The sequence below is a fragment of the Pichia kudriavzevii genome, chromosome 3 (genome assembly GCF_003054445.1).
Source record: "Pichia kudriavzevii chromosome 3, complete sequence".
NCBI classification, from domain to species: Eukaryota; Fungi; Ascomycota; class Pichiomycetes; order Pichiales; family Pichiaceae; genus Pichia; species Pichia kudriavzevii.
Window position 1 is genome coordinate 212,608 of NC_042508.1, and position 20,192 is coordinate 232,799.

At 34.9% G+C, this 20,192-nt stretch overlaps 4 protein-coding genes and 3 non-coding genes across 7 annotated transcripts, besides 1 other annotated feature; 4 read left to right on the plus strand and 3 right to left on the minus strand.

Annotated features, from left to right (window-relative positions):
• Positions 1-12,085: part of an inverted repeat (IRR3) that runs on past the window's edge.
• A 966-nt stretch (positions 12,086-13,051) lies between these two features.
• C5L36_0Ctrna8T lies at positions 13,052-13,124 on the minus strand. Its single transcript has one exon. It is a non-coding gene; the product is annotated as a tRNA-Thr (tRNA).
• A 744-nt stretch (positions 13,125-13,868) lies between these two features.
• Positions 13,869-13,942, plus strand: C5L36_0Ctrna4I. The gene has a single exon. It is a non-coding gene; the product is annotated as a tRNA-Ile (tRNA).
• An 11-nt stretch (positions 13,943-13,953) lies between these two features.
• Positions 13,954-14,026, plus strand: C5L36_0Ctrna5A. The gene has a single exon. It is a non-coding gene; the product is annotated as a tRNA-Ala (tRNA).
• Positions 14,027-14,055: 29 nt separating this feature from the next.
• On the minus strand, positions 14,056-16,326 carry C5L36_0C01010 (uncharacterized protein; the record flags this gene model as incomplete). The annotated part of the gene is made up of 1 exon (XM_029465772.1): positions 14,056-16,326. The coding sequence occupies one exon, from the start codon at positions 16,324-16,326 to the stop codon at positions 14,056-14,058; it is 2,271 nt and encodes a 756-aa protein (XP_029321632.1).
• Positions 16,327-16,590: 264 nt separating this feature from the next.
• Positions 16,591-17,877, plus strand: C5L36_0C01020 (uncharacterized protein; the record flags this gene model as incomplete). The annotated part of the gene is made up of 1 exon (XM_029465773.1): positions 16,591-17,877. One exon carries the CDS (start codon positions 16,591-16,593, stop codon positions 17,875-17,877), a length of 1,287 nt encoding a protein of 428 aa, XP_029321633.1.
• Positions 17,878-17,916: 39 nt separating this feature from the next.
• Positions 17,917-18,249, plus strand: C5L36_0C01030 (uncharacterized protein; the record flags this gene model as incomplete). The annotated part of the gene is made up of 1 exon (XM_029465774.1): positions 17,917-18,249. The coding sequence occupies one exon, from the start codon at positions 17,917-17,919 to the stop codon at positions 18,247-18,249; it is 333 nt and encodes a 110-aa protein (XP_029321634.1).
• A 106-nt stretch (positions 18,250-18,355) lies between these two features.
• Positions 18,356-19,444, minus strand: C5L36_0C01040 (uncharacterized protein; the record flags this gene model as incomplete). The annotated part of the gene is made up of 1 exon (XM_029465775.1): positions 18,356-19,444. The coding sequence occupies one exon, from the start codon at positions 19,442-19,444 to the stop codon at positions 18,356-18,358; it is 1,089 nt and encodes a 362-aa protein (XP_029321635.1).
• Positions 19,445-20,192: the final 748 nt, after the last annotated feature.

The following is a 20,192-nucleotide window of genomic DNA, read 5'->3' on the forward strand; positions in this document are numbered from 1 at the left end:
AAAGGGATCTTTTTTTGGCTGTTACTTTAATCTGTACATTAAAACTACTTTGTGCTATTGCTATAATGGCCTCTTATACCGCTCCAATACTCTTAATCTAGCTTGACAGCCTTAAGAGCTTTTTTTATATTCTATTTTGATCATTGAAAAGAAGTTAAACGTAACTTAAAAACAAACTGTTTCTGTGATCTTGAAGTAAATGTAAATGTCAACCCGGATCTTTGTATTTCATATGTTACAGAGATGTCTGGATTCAAAAGGGTTTTTTTTCCTTAAAGGGCCTTTGCTATTCCTCACTGAGCATCATTTGAAGGTTATTCTCATGGATAGCTCTCATTTTCCACTAATTGCATGAGCTTGTCAAAAGTTTCGCGTTTATTATATTTTCCTTTTAAGTTTTGGACGAGCAGCACTTATCTAGAGAAAGAAAAATTATTTGGGTCTACTTTCACTTACCCTACTTGCCAGGGGGTTATTTTTAACACAATGAGTTAATGTGTATGTTCTCATTACCTATAAGAGTAAAACAACTTCGAAACTGCGAACTATTTAAGACGCCCGAAGTAGTTGAAAATCGAAACTAAAGGAAAGATGCAAGTAAATGTTGTGTTTTAACTTGAATAGTCCAAAAGAGGTTCCTTACTGATCCCCTAAAAAAGTAATCAGACCTTAAAAATATTGAAATACAATAAACGCCAATTCGGGATTCTCACATAAAGAAAAAAGTAATGATATGATAGATCGCTGGTGATTTAGGTAGTAATATTTGGTTTTCCAAAGATATATTTGACTGCAGTAGGAGAGCAAATGTGGCTGTCAAAAATTCTAAAAGTTATTGCTGGCAAGCTACACGAGCGTATTTTAATTTTTTCAACAGTTGTATCGTCGAAGGAAAAGAAAGTGACCCATCTATCTGGACAAGAAGGAAACAATCTGTAGCATTATCACACCTTGGAAAAGAATATTCTTTGGTTCTTTCAGGCTTAAATCACTTGGTTTATGCCATCAATGATGATTGTAACGAAGTTGGAAATTAATTAAATTGCGTATACGCTAGAGTGAGGGAACAGGGCAGAGGTGTGCCTTTTCCATAATCTTGCAACGTCTGAGACTATTACCCAAATTCAGCAATTCCAATGGTTGCGCGTAATTTTAACATTGTTTGATACCAATCGTTGTTACTATTGCACTTTTTTAACCATTGATTGTGTAGCATAATACTTTTTTTTGTATGTATGTAAACCAACCTCAAATGGGAATGAGTCAAGTTCTATCACTGACATGCATGGCCCGAGGTACCACAGGAGTAGATTGTTATAAGTTAGCAGAGAAAGGTAAACTAACGTATTATTTATACAAAAATGTTGGCTATCACTTGATAACGCACGTCCTAGTTGTGCCGGTACACCCGTCTTCTTATATCCCGTTTGTGCCTTTTAGTTAACCTTGTGTCTAGCGGTGGATTTTTGTCAAATATCTGGCTCCTTTTTTGTTCTTATCGTTGATTTTAATGATATAATATATAATAGTCAACGACAAAATTGGTGCTGTTCTGGATACTGAAGAAATCTATATTAAACAGGAATGCGCCAATACCTTCAAAATAAGTTAAATAATGACTGAATTCTTTTGCAAACCGATGATATTCCAATCTAGCGTGTTCTTGATAAAATAGTTTTCTCAAGTAAAATAGAGCGTTGTAGCTCTTATCATTTTCGGCTGGTCTTTCATTTCTGAATGAATGGTAGTATATAGCAGGACTGATGATCCCTTTTTTGTTGAAAATTTTGTAGAATGTACTGGTAGATGTTACCCCTCTATCTGAAACAATCATCCAAAAAACCCCAAGTATGGCAATATTGGTTGGTTTGGATCTATGCACACAGCGCACATATATCTATATATTTTTTGGTTCTCAATCATACAATTTCAAACGAAACTTCTTGATAGTGATTTTTAGATTTTAAAGGTATTAAAATAACGTCTTGTGATGTCATAATGGCGTTGACAAATTGTGTCTTTTCCCCCAATATCTTTGCTAGGTTCAAATATGCGAGAATACTCGTTACATCCGATTACCAGATAAAATAAAATTTTCTCAGGGAGATAGAAACTTTAAGTTTAATTCTCATTTATTCGGTGAACCGTCTTTTTCACGCAAAGTATTTCAGGATTCAAAAGGCTTTGTCATTCACATACCTCAGTTGAAACATCTGTTTCCATGCCCTTGAATGACTGTCATGTTTTCTTCAAGAGGGCAATTTCATTCAGCTTCAAAATCATCAGGCATCGAAATAAGGTATCTAGTGTCTTGTCAGGGTGCCTTTTAATACACTGAATGTCGACCCGTATTGGACGATAAAAAATAGCCATCTGGCTAATACACCTTCTCGGAACTGTTTCTGATTTTCCAGATATGCGAACAAATGGTGATCAGTCTAAATCAGGAAATAGTTTTTAGAAGAGGTAAGCTTCTTAATTTATTTAGAGCTTTACGATCGTTTGAAATTCTTTTCTTGATGAAGATCAAAATTTGGCATATAATAATCTTTTTGATCCGTATTGCCGTACAGCCAACAACTTGATACTTGGTTTTAATTGCCTTAATGTTCCACATATCAATTGCGATGGTTTTAAAGTTGTATCATTCTTCGATTATTGTTAGTGCTAAGACAGGAGCAGTTACCAGCCTTTCATTAAGTAGCTGAAGTGATCGAGCCTGCTCTAGGCTACATTTGCACTTCCTAGAGGCAATCTCTACAAGGAAATTCCTAATTTTGGATAACTTGTGATGAACTTTTGTTTGCTTTCAAATAATAAATTACTGAACACCAATATATTTAGAAAAAAGGCCGGCATATTTTGTCTAGCTATCACTTGATTTTTATTCAGTTCACCTCGTAGTACCTTAGTCTGCTGCCTCTATCTCTCAACAAATTCTTAATAAATGGCGATATAGTCCCACTGTAATGACAAAAACTCACTACAAATGGTTTCTCTATTTTGCTTACGAGTCTTTAAGATGCCAATGTGCAATATATAACCCTTGATATAAATATCCGCCCAAAATAGCCTGCAAGAGAGCTACACGCTGTTCTTTCAATATTGTTCTTTTGAGTTTTAGCCTGGAGGCAGCCATACAAAAAATCCCAAACATGCAATTTGAAAAGAATTTGACATCATATATAATGCTAAATATCTCATCTATTTGTAGTCAATAGATTCTGTCCTCTACCTTCTCTTAATTTTAGAATGTGAAATCGCTACTTGGATGTATGATCGCATCTTTATTTTCAATATACAATACATGGAAACTGGATAAAGGCTCCCAAACTCTACTGAGCCTATTTTCTTGTCTTCCTCGAGCTAATGTTTTCCAGTGTTTTCTATTCTTTTAAAACAGTGTTTATTGCTGTATGAGTATCGGTTAATTTCTGATTTGCGTGTTTTGTTGATCAATGTGTCTTCTTATTATAACATTCTTGGCAGTTTATCCCCAATTGTCCCCTGAAAGTTAAAATTCGTCTTGTTTTTTTTGTTTCTTCCATATAGCCGTGAGAGATTTCCATATAGTATTGCTTTGCCCCTTATTGTTTTGTATTTATTAGGCTCCACATATTGGAATAGCATGGTTTTAGAAAACACCTAGATTTTGGTAATGGACGCTATACAAAGAATAGACATACCATTAAAAAGATGGAAACAAAAAATTTTCTCTTGCTCAACTATCCCCAATTCACAATTTATTTTTCCATTAATTTACAGTTTCTTAGGAGGTGAACTGTTACATAAAAGTAACAACAACATGATGTTTACCATTGCCTAACGTCGAGTTTATGGGGGTACATGTCGTGTTGTCTGTGTTGTTGAAATTGGACAAAAGAGATTATCATCTACTAGACTCTCTAATGTTTTTTTAGGTCCAAGAGATAGCAATAAGGTTGAAGAGTCTTCATTGGATATGCACACTTTTTTAAAAAATGTGAACAAAGTATGCATGTTAGAAGCATAAAGAAGTGCAGAAAAATAATAAAGTGGATTTAGAGTTTACGGAATGTTGGAAGTTTGTAGTCGCATATTATTACACAAGGATGTTTATGGCAGTGATAAATTTTATTATAAGGTTTAACTAGTATACTGCGGTACTTCTTGGTTTGTCAAAGAGCTATTTGATAATTCTTGCGAAATAGATTTACGAAAACTCTGCGAAAAATAAAGTGGTCAATTTTATATGCTTAAAAAAATTCCCTAAGTGGGTTAGAAGTTTCTGAAAGTGCTACCCAAAGTGCTAGCCCGCGTTCTTAGAGAAGTGTGTAGATTATTATAGGGAATAACTGGTATTGTTATTGCTAACGAAACAATATAGTTACTCTATATTGACATGTTTTATTTGTACTTTGAATAGCCATATTAAAAGTTTTATTGGATAATACATGGACTCACATTAGAAAATGCAATTTAACATAATATCTCAATGAGTATTAGGTATGCACTAAGCTAGAAACACACAGCTCCGTTTACCATTGAATGATAAGAAATGTAACTATATGAGTCAGGAAATAGTAACTTCCTAAGTCAAACAGTACGCCCAATTCAATCTGTTAAGCCTCATTGGGCCTAACCTGGGTGTTTATACCGCCTATTGGTGAATGCTTTAATTGTCCACGTCAACAAGATGAGTCAACATAGTTAGGCGCTTGTAAGCTCTTTGAGTATTGGAAGAAATTGTGATAGATAATAAAAAAATTGAAAATGTTACCCTTCGTTATAGCATTGAAATTCACACATAAATATTTTTCTTGAAACTTCTTTTTTATTGCAAAAAAATCTAGGACTATAAGTTTTGTCTGGCGACACGCCAATTTTTTCAAATTTGGTTTGCGAGTGGAAGACATGCAGTTTTATGCAAAACTAAGTACTACTGAGTTGAAAGTTAGGTTTATGATAACACCAGCGAGTATTGTTTTTTTTACCACAATTCGACTTTTCCAACCAAATAACCGAGGATGGTATCATAGACCATTAACGTTTAGAAGCCATTTGGCAGAAATGACTACTTATGTTATGTTCTTACCCGCTACTAAATGTTGTTCTCCAACTACTTTGCGGACTCAAACTTAATCTTGCAAAAGCACTGCTTAAATTTACGTGACTCTTCAGAATATAAAAATTCAGCATTACCATTTTAATATTCAACATGTGAAACCATTGCCATTTTTCCTTATGCGTTTTGTAAAAGAAACAGAAAATCAATTCTATCATACCACAGGGAAATATCTGTTTCCTTTGCGATCCCTTTACACTAGAATTTCTGAAATAGGTAATTAAAACATAGACCAATCGGCAGATTTCTATATTGATCTCACCAAGACCAAGCCGGTCCAGTGTGCCGATTTGCCGTAATCAGGCCCTAACAATTTCTTTATTCTGATGTTTATTTCTTTTGCTTAGTTTGTTTTTATATGTAATTTAATATACATTCTTTTATAAGCAGTTCAATCTATAAATTTAGTATGGATATCCAAAGTAGAGTCAATACGTGCCAACAAACATCAGTGGTTTTTGCAGGTTTAAATTATCGTACTTAAATTTAAGATTTCTCAACATTATAATTCTTTTTCAACAGGAGTGTTAGGTGACCCACATGTAGAAGGGAGACATAAATGTCTCTGCTTTGTGATTAATGAACAAAGACTTCTTAAAATCGCTTAAAGGTTACACAATTTTATTCAACGGTACCCTACTGAAAAAAAGAGAATGATTCTCATAGGCTGGCGAAAGAACCACGTAAAAGCAACTTATTGCTGATCCTACTAACATTTAAAGGGTGCTCTCAAAAAATGCTTCTTACATTAAAAGTGAATAAAAGCAATCATTTCACGCATAAGTATATTTTCAACTCTATCTCAGATATGTATGAATTACACCTGCTACAAATAATACAAAACAAGTTATTTCTCTTTGTTTTAAAGAAAACAAGGGGGCGTCAAGAAAACAGAGTTCAAGGTTTAATTCTCATCTCCAATACTTTTGCCGTTGGGTTGAAGTCTGGCAGTATAAAATATAGTTTCATACTAAGGGAATGCAACATATAGCAGGATGCAACTAAGAAAGCAACTAAGAAAAACAGACTTGTTGAAGAATTCATAGCTATCGAAAGTGTTTGTAGATCTTTAACTAACATACGCGTAAATAATAGCAAATATAAACATTGATAATTACTTATAAGCTGAAAAAAAACTGAAGTAATCTATGCTGTTCTTCTAAACCTGTTCTAATGGAACAGAGGGAAGAGTAACTGACGCTGTAATATTTTTTTTTTCTTTTCCACTTGTCCAAAATATTATGATTTCAAAAATGAAGACACTAGAGCTATCACTAAAGAGGCTGAGTAAAAGCTATATTGCAGACGGAGTTTGTTTGCAAAGTTTGAGAAAACAAAAAAAATTTATTTGGATCCAAGTTTTGTAGAACCTTCTTGTTACTGCTCTAGTTTGGTATTTTTAGTTAGGTGAAAGCAAAAAGTAACTTCGTACTTGGAAAATAAGCTCAAGAGACGGTGTTATTACTTACCAGAAATCTTTTGGAAATGTATAGCATGATGAAAAACAAAAGCTATATTCGATGAGAATTTCAAAGGTAATAAAGCTTGACATATGTCTATATTTTGGAAAGAAACAATTCTTTCTTAATTAAGCTTAGCATTAATCTTTTCTTGTTAATTGGCAGATCATTTTCAAGGTGTTGTGTTAGCTCCCATTGATTGGTTTAGTAGCTTGTATTGAAGTCAAATTCATGTGTATAAGATCTTACATAACCGAATAACTTTTCTTAAACTTTAGCTGTCATGTTTGAAATAGCTTGTGTAAAATATTTTGGAAGTCCTGTACTTTTGGTACAAAATTAGTTGTAGTACGAAATATATACAAAAGAATGGACGTAACACTGTAAATGTAGAATGGAAAATTTCTTCACTTGCTCGTCGACTATTTATGGCACACAGCTCAATTTTCCATTAACCTGACGATTATTCCAGGGGATGAATTATTATACAAAGAAGCAACACTCGCCTAGTGTTTGCCACCATGCTACATGTACTTTTCTCAGGTGCATCTAATATGCATACTATAAGAAAGTCTGAAAACTTGAGTAGTAAATGTGTACTTTCTAATTACTTCGTTTTCATGCAGATGTGGGACAGAATTTGCTCTTGATTCTCTGGTTGATCAGTCGATCAGAAAATTGCATAGGGCTTCTATTTGGACCAGTGTCAACACTGCATGAATACAATCTGGATGGGTTCATGATGTAGTTAACTTTTAAAAACAGAGAAAAAGCTAGTTGTTTTTATATAGAATAATACTGTAACTGTTTATTGAACAATGATTACTCTTTTAATCTGATAGACGCTAAAGATACTGATTCTTATGATATTAAAAAAAGGTGTGTGACCTCTAAAAACCCTTTTTTCTTGCATTTCGCGCAAGGAACAATGGTTCTGCGATTTGACTCTTCACCTGTTAAACCTTGTCGATTCACCTTTGACTCCATATCAAAAGTTTTTACTTGAATAAGGATATACAGAGACAAGAAGGTTATCTATATCTTATTTTTTCTTTGATGAAATAAGTGGTACACAATATTTCAATTATTGTTAGCTCTAACATTACAATTATTCAGCACTACAGGGCTCTTGTTATCGCTAAAATCTCAAAGTCAAAGTATGAATAAGTTGCTGATGAGAAGCGGTTGTGTAGGTGTTCTTTAGAAAATGTTAATGCTGGAGGACGTGGTTTTGATCTATTTGAAGCGCGCACTATAAGAGAAACAATTACACAAGCAGAATTCCTCTGGTGATAACCTGCAAAGATAGCTGTTACCAGTAAAGAAATAAAAGAACAATATTTGGCCGTAAGGGGCATCAATTACTTAGTACAGAGCGGCATTCTGCAAGGGCTGCAGATATTTTGTCATTTGAAGGCAACTGATATCTATTTGAAAAAACGTTGCCGCTATATCAGCAAAACTTCCTCAAAAGGCAAAAAAGGATAGATCAACACAACTAATCAAACAAATATCCCACACGTAGGGGAAGAACTACAACTCACATACAGCTGTAACAATAAACTTAATTGGGTAAACCACAAAGCAATTTAATAGAACGAGCTAAAATGTTTTATGTATTACCTTTCTAAAGATATCCTACACCCAAAGTATGCACCATTTTTCTATTGCTTAAAAAATTGTTAGCTGATTTGCAAAGGGCTAGAACTGTTCTGAATTATCCGAGCGTTTTACTAATTTACTAGTTCAAATAACAAATGCTTTTGCTTTGAATATTTATTGATTTCCAAGGTGTGATTTATTTTGCCAATGTTATACATTGTCTATTTCAACATGATATTCACAATATTTCTACATAGATCGTTATAGGCAAAAGTTATTCTACTACTATAAGGGTTAGCTGTGGGTTGGCATGATTAATATTAAGTAAACAGATTCTACCTTTTAATAAAACGAATAATTTGTGAGGCTCATATGTTCTTTATACTAAGTCGCTTGCTAAAGTTCAGTTAACCTCCCAGTTAATATTGCTAATCAGGACTTCGTTTAAGTTTTTCTAGTTGCTATGATAGGGTTTTTTTCAGGTTAATAATAAAATATTGAGCTGCTCAATAACATTAAATCCCTCTACCAGATTTCGATAAGTTCAAGTCCTTTGTAAAGATAAGAAAAATTGGTTGTGGACATGTTTATGTTTATTAGAAAACAACCATGAAAGGATTCTGTGATTAGTCATGAAAGAGACTTTAATGAAAAGGTATTCTGGCACTTACATCAAAACTACTCATAACTACACGAAACTTGAATATTTTACTCATTTTAAATAAACACTGGCAGGCCTATGCAGCAAACAAAGGAGGTATTTAACAGCATTTTAAAAAATTTCAAGAAGTGATTTCCAAAATCTATGGATCTTGAAAAAGTAATACTGTAAACCACCACACCACTACAGAAAATATATATTCAAACAACCCTAGATGATAGAGGTGACGTGCTACCAAAGTTTGTATAAATATTCGTTTCTTTTCCATCTCGCCTCATACAAAAATGCTCATTGAGGGCAAAGAGTTCAACCTTTCTCCTGTTGATATTTTCATATTCATGGTTATTGATTAGTTTGCTTTTCAACAGCGTGTTTTCTCTTCTCTTCTCAAAAAACAATTTTTTTATAATGCACCAACAACGTACGTAGAATCACCAACCGAATCAGGGAGATGTCTGTGTTTAAACACTATCATACATCTGTTTCAATACTAGTATCAAGTTTCTAAGAGCCGTTTAGTTCATTACAAAACGTAGAGGGCTATGCTACTTTTATGAACACACAAAAACTGGAATCAACCGCTGAAGATGGTATTCCCAGAACAAATTTATTACTGTTTTTTTAAAAAACTTGAATGAAGAAACTTGAAAAGAACATTAGAGGATTTCTTTTATCTTGTATTGTATCTTCAAAGAATTGCGTATAATTTCACTATTGGGTGCTGTCAAGATGAAAAGGCCGTACTAAACGTTTTCATACGGAAATAAAGATTCTCTCCATCTCTGATCGAATCTTTTTTTCCAATTCATTCGCAGATGCTCCAATAGATGATGGCAGTCTCCTTTATTTGTGAGCATCTATGAAAAACTTGATAAGCGTTCTCTAATTTTGGCTGCCCCGGCAATAGCAAGTCATCAGAATTAGCTATTTTTTTACCAATCTAAGAGACTCTTCTGTATTGCCTCCCAAATATTTAGTACATTACCGAGAAAAAAGTAATAGGTAAAATATGCCCAAAGGCAGAATCCGACATGGTTTTCCCAACATATATTTTATACCTCTAAAGTTTTTCAAGCTAAACCTTTTTGGCACATGAAGCGTGTAATGGTTTATGTTATATATAATTTGCAGCAACCCTATCGGTCTCAAAATGACTTATAATAGTGTTTTGTGACGCTTTAAAATTGCCTGTAACAATATGGCGTGAATTTGGAAAAGACTCATCTTGGGTAAACACTCCTTCAAAGGTTCACATAATTCCATAATAAAAAGGCTCTAGTTACCAACTGATTCACTTTCCGGAAGAAAGCAGAACGAACCAAGCGTGAGTTTTCGCGTTTTTTCATTGATATGTACGACTGTTATTAGATTAAAATCTCAGAGTCTTGTGCCACTGGATATAACATCCACTCCAAAGACATGTTGGTTTGATGGTTCTGCAAGCGGTTGTTTAAATTTAACGACCAAACCAGGCTTTTGTTCAAACTGAATGAAACTGCACGCAATATCTACGTCTAATACGAACTCGTTGTCTCTTTCTTCCCACTATAAATACCACCTTTGTTTTTTTACCTTCCAAATTGTTCAAAAAATCTGACATATTCTACGAATAAGAAAAGTGCTATTGGTCTGCCATTTTTTGTGTGAATCTCTAAACGATCGGAATGTATTAGTGATAAAAATCGGATTAAAACTATTTTTACTTCAAGGCGCTTAGTTTTAACGTCCACAAGCGTAACGCTGCTTGTTGAAATATATTCCTTTGGATTTAACAATTTTAGCATAGCGGGATGTCTCTTTATCTTTTAGTGTAGTTCGCATCTATGACTTTGCATATGATAAACTCGAAGATTGCGTTGATGAAACAAGTAAAGATAATGCAAATTTTGACCTAACAACGAATATCATGCATTACGAATGGAACCTTTTGAATAACAATATATACCAAAAACCAAGCTAAATTTCTTCAAAAAGCTAGCTTTTTATGAGTTCTCTACTACATGACTAACATCAATCGTATTTTTGTAAGATACTCTCCAGCTAAATTTCGTAGCATTTCGGGGCGTAAAACTGCATTTACCTTTAAGAAGAAACTAATCCTTTTTAAATGGAAGTATTGAGCAAAACGGCGCAAATAAGTAGTAAAAGTTTGCTAAATATTCTTATAAATCACTTTGGTTTTGCAAATTCAAAAGCTACAGAATATAATAAACGTGAGGAACCCCTCCATAAAAGTCAAATAAATCCCTAGAGTGTGTCATTTTTTCAGTCTGAGTTCTTAGTTGATACCAGACGTGTGGTAAGATGCCAAATTTGTTTTCTGCGTCCCAGTCGGTCAATGCCAAATGCATTGTTTCAACCACATCGAAAACATTTTTAAGGTAACGCACATACACAATGTAAGCAAAGGAATCCTTCGTGCTTTCTAGAATTTTGACAATTAAAAACAATCTCTTTAGTGAGGAACTCTTGGATCTTACATTATCACTTCCTTAAGTGATTGGAATACGTGGTTATAATTGAGTAAAGCTCATGTTCCTGATCGCACCTACCTGTTCTAGAGCTTTTTTAGAAAACTATTAAAGCAAAAGCCAAACATAAAGAGCCTACCATTTATCAACAAAAATTTAGAATTTCAAGAAGTCTCCCTTTCTTCGTTTAAGTGGTGGAATTTCATTTTAAGTATCTATGAAGTTTTTGAAAAACCCTCCAGAAAGACGGCCAATGTCTAACTGCTCAGGAACAAATTATATCTATGTTCTCCAGCAAAAAATCTCCGAGAAAGCCTCAATTGCGAAGTCTGTAACTATGTCTCTGTGATCTGGCAAATGTTGCATACTTATGACAAAAAAACGTTTTTTATCACTTGTTAGTAGCTATAACACCGCAATTACATTTGTGCAACCGAACCTCAAGTTACCAATTCTATTACAAAGAACAAGCAGTAGTTATGTATTTAAAGATTGTATTGCTGACATTTAAAGTGAAAAGTAATGTTTTGGAAGGTTCTAAGGAAAGACTAAGATGTTTCTTTTTGCCACTGAAAATTTGAATGGAAAAACCGATAACCCAGAACAAACAGCAGTCTAGTAACATAGTTTCTCATGGAAAATTTTGAGTCCTTGATATACAGTATCAAATCCCAAATCAAATAACTTACTTCTTAAAAAGCAGGTTAATCATTTGGTACTAATCGGTTGGTTGATACTCCGATAATAACTTGTTGGTTTCATGTTTAGTAGGTATATATAGTCTTTATTTGAATTCAAAAAGCTCGACTGTAGTAGATCACTATAATACAGCATGGAAACTAACTGGGGTTGTAAAAAATTTATTCCGAGGCTTGCAAAGGAAACAGAACCAATTGAACTACTTCATTGGCTTGGTTCCCAGAGTGACGCAAGCTTCACATGTTTAATTGTTTTCCTGGTGAAAAGGGCATATTAAGTATGGTTGAAAATGAGACCCTGTATCATATCTGAAAATGCCAAAAATCAGACAAAGTTTATTTCTCAGCATTTGTTTATCTCGACAATATCGAAATTTCCCCAACTAAATCTGCCAGTTTTCTTGGTTATTTTATCTGAGGGGAAAGTTTGATTTTGCTCTCTGGCCCTAACGGCCCGCCAATATATAAATTTCATGGTACGGCAGGAAGAGCAGAAGATTGAAACATATGAGATTGAAACGTTTGCTTTTTTATTTTGCCAGAAATTGTGGTTTTCAACTGGTTAAAGTTTTTATAATTACAAGTGACAAATGTTTTAATTAACTATGTCAGCAATAGTTAGTTATCACAACCCCAAACCAACAATTTTAACAAATAGTTCAACTTTCATTGTTTCCTTTAAAAATCCTTTGCCTTTATCATAAATCGAGTTGAGCAAACTATTATACTTAATTTGAATACCGCCACATAATTTGTAGCCCTCCAGCAGAATTTATGCAGGTCAACATGGCACTAACATTCTTATGTTGAGATAGGTAATTAAAACATTAACCTATTTATGGGCATTTTATCGATCTCACTAGGGCCAGTCCGATCTTGTGAGACAATTTTCCTTAATCAAAGTCCCGCTATTTTCCAATCCTGATAAGTATCACTATATAATGTAGCTCAAAAGTCTGTGTCGAGATTTTAGAAGACTAGTTCCCTCAAAAGGCAATTCTCCAAATCTAATCACACCAAAAAATTAAATAATACATTTTTCCAAAAAAAACAAATGCTCTCACTCAGAGTCGAACTGAGGATCGCTACATTACTAGTGTAGCGCCTTACCAACTTGGCCATAAGAGCTTTGTTGATCCTCTAATTGACCATGAGTAAACTGTTCTAATTATTGCTAAACTGAATATAGTCACATCTACAGTTTAATATTTTAGTATAGAAATGTTTTTTTCATACTTTACAGATGAGTAAGCAAATCTGGTTAATGCAACGTAATTATCGTTTAGATAAGTAACTTTAACACTGGCCAATCAAACCACTGGCATCATTATCACTCTCAATGAGGATATACAAATTAATTTAGATTTTTTATCGGAAGTTTGAAGCTTAGTTATCTTGTGTTAATATGTTGTTATTTGCGAGAGTGAGAATGATATTTGTAATTCGGCTGGTTAATGCTTCAATCAGCCTTTTGAATAAATAAAAAATAAAACTGATTCGTATAGATATATCCAAGGAACATAATTTTGCGTGAAATTAGAGGAAAATAGGCCAAATATGTAGCAATCAAGCAAAGGTTATTGACACGACGCTTAAAATCTTGAGGGAGATCAGGCAAAGGACTATCTCCCTACTTCATAATCAGGTAATCATATAAAAGGTTGAAGAAGATTATAGAAGGTTAAACAGAAGTTCTAGAAGATAATTATATCCTTCAAAATGCTATTTTTAAATTAAAGAATTACTATTTAAACAGAGGACATTCCATATATGTTCTCAGAGAATTAACGTATAAAAATATATAAGATATAAACAAGCAATAATCAGATTCTAAAGTACTCATCACCAGCAACAATTTCAATTTTAAGAAAAGGTCCCTTGGCCCAGTTGGTTAAGGCGTGGTGCTAATAACGCCAAGATCAGCAGTTCGATCCTGCTAGGGACCAATCTTTCATTTGGGCGTGTGGCGTAGTTGGTAGCGCGTTCGCCTTGCAACCGAAAGGTCATCGGTTCGACTCCGGTCTCGTCCATTTCTTTTTAAAATTTTTTAAACGAAAATTTATATAGCTATTATGAGGACCGAGCCACTGGTTAGATTAGTTTCATCATTTGCCGGAGCATAGAAATAGTCAGATAGACTTAATGCCAAATAATTTTTTCCCTCAAAACTGAAGAATTCCATTGAAGTTGATGCAAAATTGGTGAAACCAATATCTTTGTGGCCTTCGTATAGCTGTTCTACAACTACAGTTTTTTTAGTTTCTCTTAAAAACTGAGATATGTCAGCAAGGTATAGCCCACCGCATCCATCTTTATACCCGTTGCTAGAAATAACAACAAGAGATTCGCTCAGTTTGTGCATATTTGAGGAAAACATTTCAGCTATATGCTGAGAATCAAAAAAAGAGGAATGGTTCATATCGTATGGTGACAATTTTGTGATTAATTTAATTCTATTTTTCTTTACTTCGTAAAGGTATGCAATTCCACTGAGAGTTGTTTCAAAATTAAATCCAGCAGCTGAAATGAGTAACCACTCCTTTCCATCTATTGAACCTGAAAGAATTTTGTGGTATGCAAACATCGATGTTTCTCTAGAGGGAAGATAAGAAAATTCGGTTATTGCGGATTCAAGATCAACAAAAAGATCATTATAAGTAAGAATATTAACATATTTTCCTGTAGATTTTTCAAATATAACGACACCACCAATTGAATTAATTCCAATAATTGCATAATCGTTAGTGGCTGTAAATGATGTACCAAATTGTTCGAAAGCACTGAGTTGTTCTAGAAATTGAGGCAGTTTGTATTCTATTATCAATAGCGAATTTATATCTATAGTTGGCGGTAAACCTAGGCCTTTGTAATCTATGAATGTTTTAATTCTTTTGTATAATAATTGTCCATCCAATGCATATACTTTACCTGACTGAAATCCAACAGAATCTGAATACATTGACCCTATAATTATATCAGGATATCCATCATTATTTATGTCATGAGGTAAATCACTTAAAATGTTGATTTGTTTCGTGCCATTTGATCCGAGTTCGGTGGCAGCATCTAGAAATTGTAGATTGGCAATAATACGATTTCCCAAAAAAACTTTGAATGATGATAATCCAGGCTGTGACACAATCAGGAGCTCATACTCTTTTAAAAACCATCTGAATAGTTTATCACCAAATCTAACAGGATAACTCAGCGAGTCATCACCACTTAATTTCATTGCTTGAAGAGAATTTGAAGATACCTTGGCTTCCTTAATAATTTCCTTTAAAGTGATTAGGTAAACTGCTCCTAAACTTTCTTCATACGGTGCAGAAATAGCAATACTTGGTTCACCTAAAAAATGACCAAATTTAATACTCCCTCCAAACTTTGTGTTTGCTATTCCGGAAGATAAGAGAATGGTATTTCCGTTCAGTGATATCAAGTCAACCTTATCCTTGGTTTCTGCTCTAGAGAAAACAGGTCTACAAAAGTTCCAAGGGTCATCATTGTTGTCTCTATTAGAAATCCAATTTTTTAACTCAAACATACACGGCTCTAAGACTGCAATAATTTGCTCAATCCCACCGTAGTAATAACCCTCAAGAACAGATACAGTCAATGGGGATTCTATGAAGGATAAACGTGATTTGCTGGTTCTTTCGGATAAAACGGCGGATATCTCACTCTGTAGAGCAGTATAGCCTCTATGCATACAAAATTTCAGTTCTGCTGGAGTGATGTTATACCCTAGTCGAGAATAAATATTTAATATATGCTCACTTGGATACTCCCACGGAGTAGATAAAAACTTTATAAGCTTATTCCTTGATTCTCCCGACAAATTTGAGAACTGTCGGTGTAGTATAATGAAATCTCCTGCTGTGTCTAAATAATTGTGCGCTTTTTCTATGTCTCCGTCAAATTCGACGTTAGCAATCATTTTTAAAAGCCCTTGGTCACCTCGAAGTGAATGCCATGATATGTCAGCCACTTGATGTGTAATAATTCCGTAAATAAATGCTTCTAATTGTTGATATTCGTGTCTATATTCTTGTCCATGATCATTATATGGTAATAAATCTTGCAAATATTTGATTGCTTCATCAATAAATGGTGGCCAGTGTGCAGCCTCTGCAGCTTCGGAATGGAAACAGTTGTAGAATGCGTCTGGGTGAAAAGAACCAGCTAGGTATTGCGGCCAATAATTTTTTAAATTGCTAGGTGTGTTCAAATGTGTCCGTACTGCAATGAATGAATGTATGGACACGCCAGCAGGAAATGTAACGGAGACCAATAATAAAAGAGCATAAAGTAGCTGAGAGGATACCCACATTCAAACAGTTTTTATCTTAGTTATAGCGGTACTCGTTCTGTGAAATGCATCTGTGTCGTTGTAGCAAATGTTTGGAAAATAAACCATTTATCTGGATCATAATATTTGCGCTTTCTTAAAGTTTTTAGCCGAGCCTAGATAAATGAGATAATCTAAATTTGTAATTTTATGCAGGGATGTCAAGTTGAGGCAGGTCATTTAAACAATTAGCTAGCTCCCCTCCCTCCTCCCCTACTCTATCTTACCAAGTCATCACTAGTAGCCATGAATTGGGAAAGATGGGTATATGGTGTATGTGGAATAAGCACATTAATATCCATTGCTGTCTCATTTGTGGGAATATGGTTACAATTAAAGAATTATAGAAAACCATTCGAACAGAGGCTAATCGTGCGTATACTTGCATTGGTGCCAATTTTTGCAATATCATGCTATTGCATGCTTACAAAACCATCCATTGGACATGTTATAGAACCTATACGAGAAATCTACGAAGCTTTTGTTATTTATATGTTTTATAAACTACTTGTTTTGATGCTCGGTGGTGAACGAAGAATCATTTTGAATACAGTTAATAAGCCGGCTATCAAGTTGGGTATTTTGGAAGTCAATATTTCCGACCCTAGACATTTCCTCATGATTAAGAGATGTATATTACAGTATGTTTGGATGAAACCGTTACTACTATGTGGAATATTTATTGGAACAAAGCTTGGAATATACGACGCCAATGATATATCAGTACATAGTTTGTTTTTATGGATTGGAATATTTTATAACCTGAGTGTTACTGTTTCATTATATTCAATTGCTTTATTTTGGCGATGCTTGTATGAAGAATTAGCGGTTTTCGACCCCTGGAGGAAATTTCTATGTGTTAAGTTAATTATTTTTGCATCGTATTGGCAGGGTATTTTCATTGGAATAGGTAACTGGCTAACAGGCTCCAATGGCGAGTTTGGTGGCCGTATACAGAATGCATTATTATGTGTTGAGATGTTATTTTTTGCCAGGTTACACTGGGTTTCGTTCCCCTACACTGACTATCTGAAGATTCCGGATGCTGCAAGGATGCCCACGTTGATGGCAATGAAGGATTGGATTTCCATTGGTGATTTAGTTCATGATTTAAAGGTAAGTTTTGGATATGGTGTTCATGACACTTACACATTACGTAATTTCGATGCTAGGGATGAGAGTACGGACAGTGGTACTTTCAATCAAAAGGTTTACCAAGGGTTAAGGGTCCAAGGTGATGGAAGAAGATATTGGCTTGATGACGACCCTTCACATTCAGTCAATACCCCATTGTATGTCAGAGATATTGAAGAGTTGGGTTATGGATCACTCGATGAGAGTGACGATTTTGGCAAGGATGAGAAACTGTACAGTTATGTGAAGAGTCACTATATAAGTGAGGCTGAAATCAATTATCCTGTTGTGTATGAATATGATATGGTTGATCACTCAACACGTATACGAAAACTCCGAAATTCTCTAAGAGACAACCAACAGAGGCGAGGATGTGAGGGTGAGATTTCCATTTCATGAAAAGATGATTTCTTTGCAACACGTGTTTTATTTTAGTTGATGGTTTTCTTCTTCAATAAAGGGTGTAAACACATGAGGTTATTTACGATACTGGCATTATTGGGAACCACTGAGGCATTTTTTGAACAGTTTTTCCAAGGAGGCGAAGGATTTGGGCGCCAAAGACAGCAACCACAACAACGAGAGAGTAGTCATGAGGAAAGGTTCCTTAATAAGGAATGTAAGGGGTATTTGTGTCCTGATACCCAGGCATGCGTGAAGAAGCCCATGGATTGCCCATGTCCATTTCCCAACAGTCAAAAGAAATGCATTGTTGGGAACTCTTACTTGTGTATAAGTAAAGGTAGTAGAGATTGTTCAGAATTAATATAGGATTATCAATATATAGTAACCATAAAAAAAAACCCAATTATTCAATAAGAGAAGGAAGTAAATAGGGGGCGAACAAATGGTGACTTAGATAATATGCCCATAGCGATTACATTCTTGTCCTACTTGGAGCCCACCTCTTCCAGACAACCTCATTAATCCTCCAATTTGACAAGAATTTCCAAATGTCCTTTGTATCCCGGTATTCTTTCCACCCATTATGTACTTGATCAACAAAACATAGAACGAGGGATTTTTTAACTCCCGAAACAACTCTAGAGATTGCTGAATAATCGATCAAAGTATCCTCCTCATCATCATTTACTACTTTAATCGAAAATTCGGCGTGAGAGAATGGTGGTCCTCGAGAATATAGCACCCAATCACAACTAAATTTCAAGCCTGGTTTAACACACCAACCAAGGGATTTATAGTGATAGTAAACGACGAAATTTGTAATGATGGAATCTCCGTATTCTTCAACCAGCTCTAAAAACAAGGAATGGAAATCATAGTTTGGGATTTCGATAGTCTGTAGTAATAAAAGAAACAGAACTTCCACTGGGTCTAGCTGTAAATATTCCAAATCTTTAATTCCATTTCCGTCAATTAGTTCGAAATCTTCCATTCTCCATATTGGTTTCAAGTTTCCCGATTTTTGGACTGGTTTATTAATCGAATCTTTCAATTGAGTCAGTTTATCACGTTCTTTATCTAGTAGAATTTTTTCACTGTTTGACAATTCACCGTTTACAGCATTTAGTTTCAAGGATTTTTCAAGTGACAGATATTCTTGTCTTTGTTTCTTCCAGGCATCCCTTAACTGGCGTCTCTGACTCGTCACTTCTTCCGAATAGGAGACGTCATTAGTGTGTTTTGATTTGAGTCTGTTTTCCATTCGGTGGAGCCATGTTGGCTCACTCCTCGAGAGAATGCCCTTCCCATAGAATCCATTTGCCCAGATGAATTTCATCTGCTCGGGGGAGTACACCTTGAAGGAGAGGTCATTTTTGTCGTAGAGGACCGTGACAGGCGTTGAGCTTGGCCACCAATGTCTCAAGTGGGAGAGGGTGTCGCCCACCGACTGGAGCACCTCCCAGGGGGTGTAGTACTTGTTTGAGATGTGGAGGAGGGGGATGGGGACGGGGAGTGGCCGGGGGTAGTGGGTGTTGTTGTATTCACGTTTTGACTTGGACATGGCGTAGTGTCTTGTAGTGTGGTATTAAGATATGGAGGATAGTCTAATGCCTGTATAGAGAAGTACCAGGCCAGGGTATAATAGTATATAATAGTCTAGTATAGTATAATATAGTATAATATAGTATAATAGAGTCTATTATGGTACAGTATTTGTATTGGTGTTTTTTTAATACGGTATCGTATAGTATAGTTGAATATAATATTACAACACATTACACCATATTGTAATAGCAGTAATATACCTCATAGCATTTTATGGTTTATTATACTGCAATAGACTCTATTGCATCACAGTAGAGCATGGTATTATAATACTCTATACTATCGCATCGTATAGTATCGTCTAATATCGTATAATATGGTACAATAACTACAAATAAACACAGACAAAATTGGGTTAAAAAAAAAAAGGTGCAGGACTCAGATACCGTTGTAGTCGTTCTTGTACCCCCAGAGAGTCTACGGAAAGCAGACTGTTATTGTCGGGCAAGATTAGTGTCATCATTGTCAGAGAAAGGAGAGGGCCAAAGACCTCTTGAGGAGACTCCTTACATTTGCCACATTTAACTTGCCACCATCAAAGAGGGCAACGGGCCTCTTATATAATCACTGGCGAGGGGAGAAGGGGAATTTTTTCGTATTTGGTTTTCGTAATTTACCATTAAAGGGATGAAACCCTCCTTGCCAGGGAGAGCGAATCCAAAGCGGGTTCCAAGCCAACGGCGATACGGCGTTTGGCGAGTCGT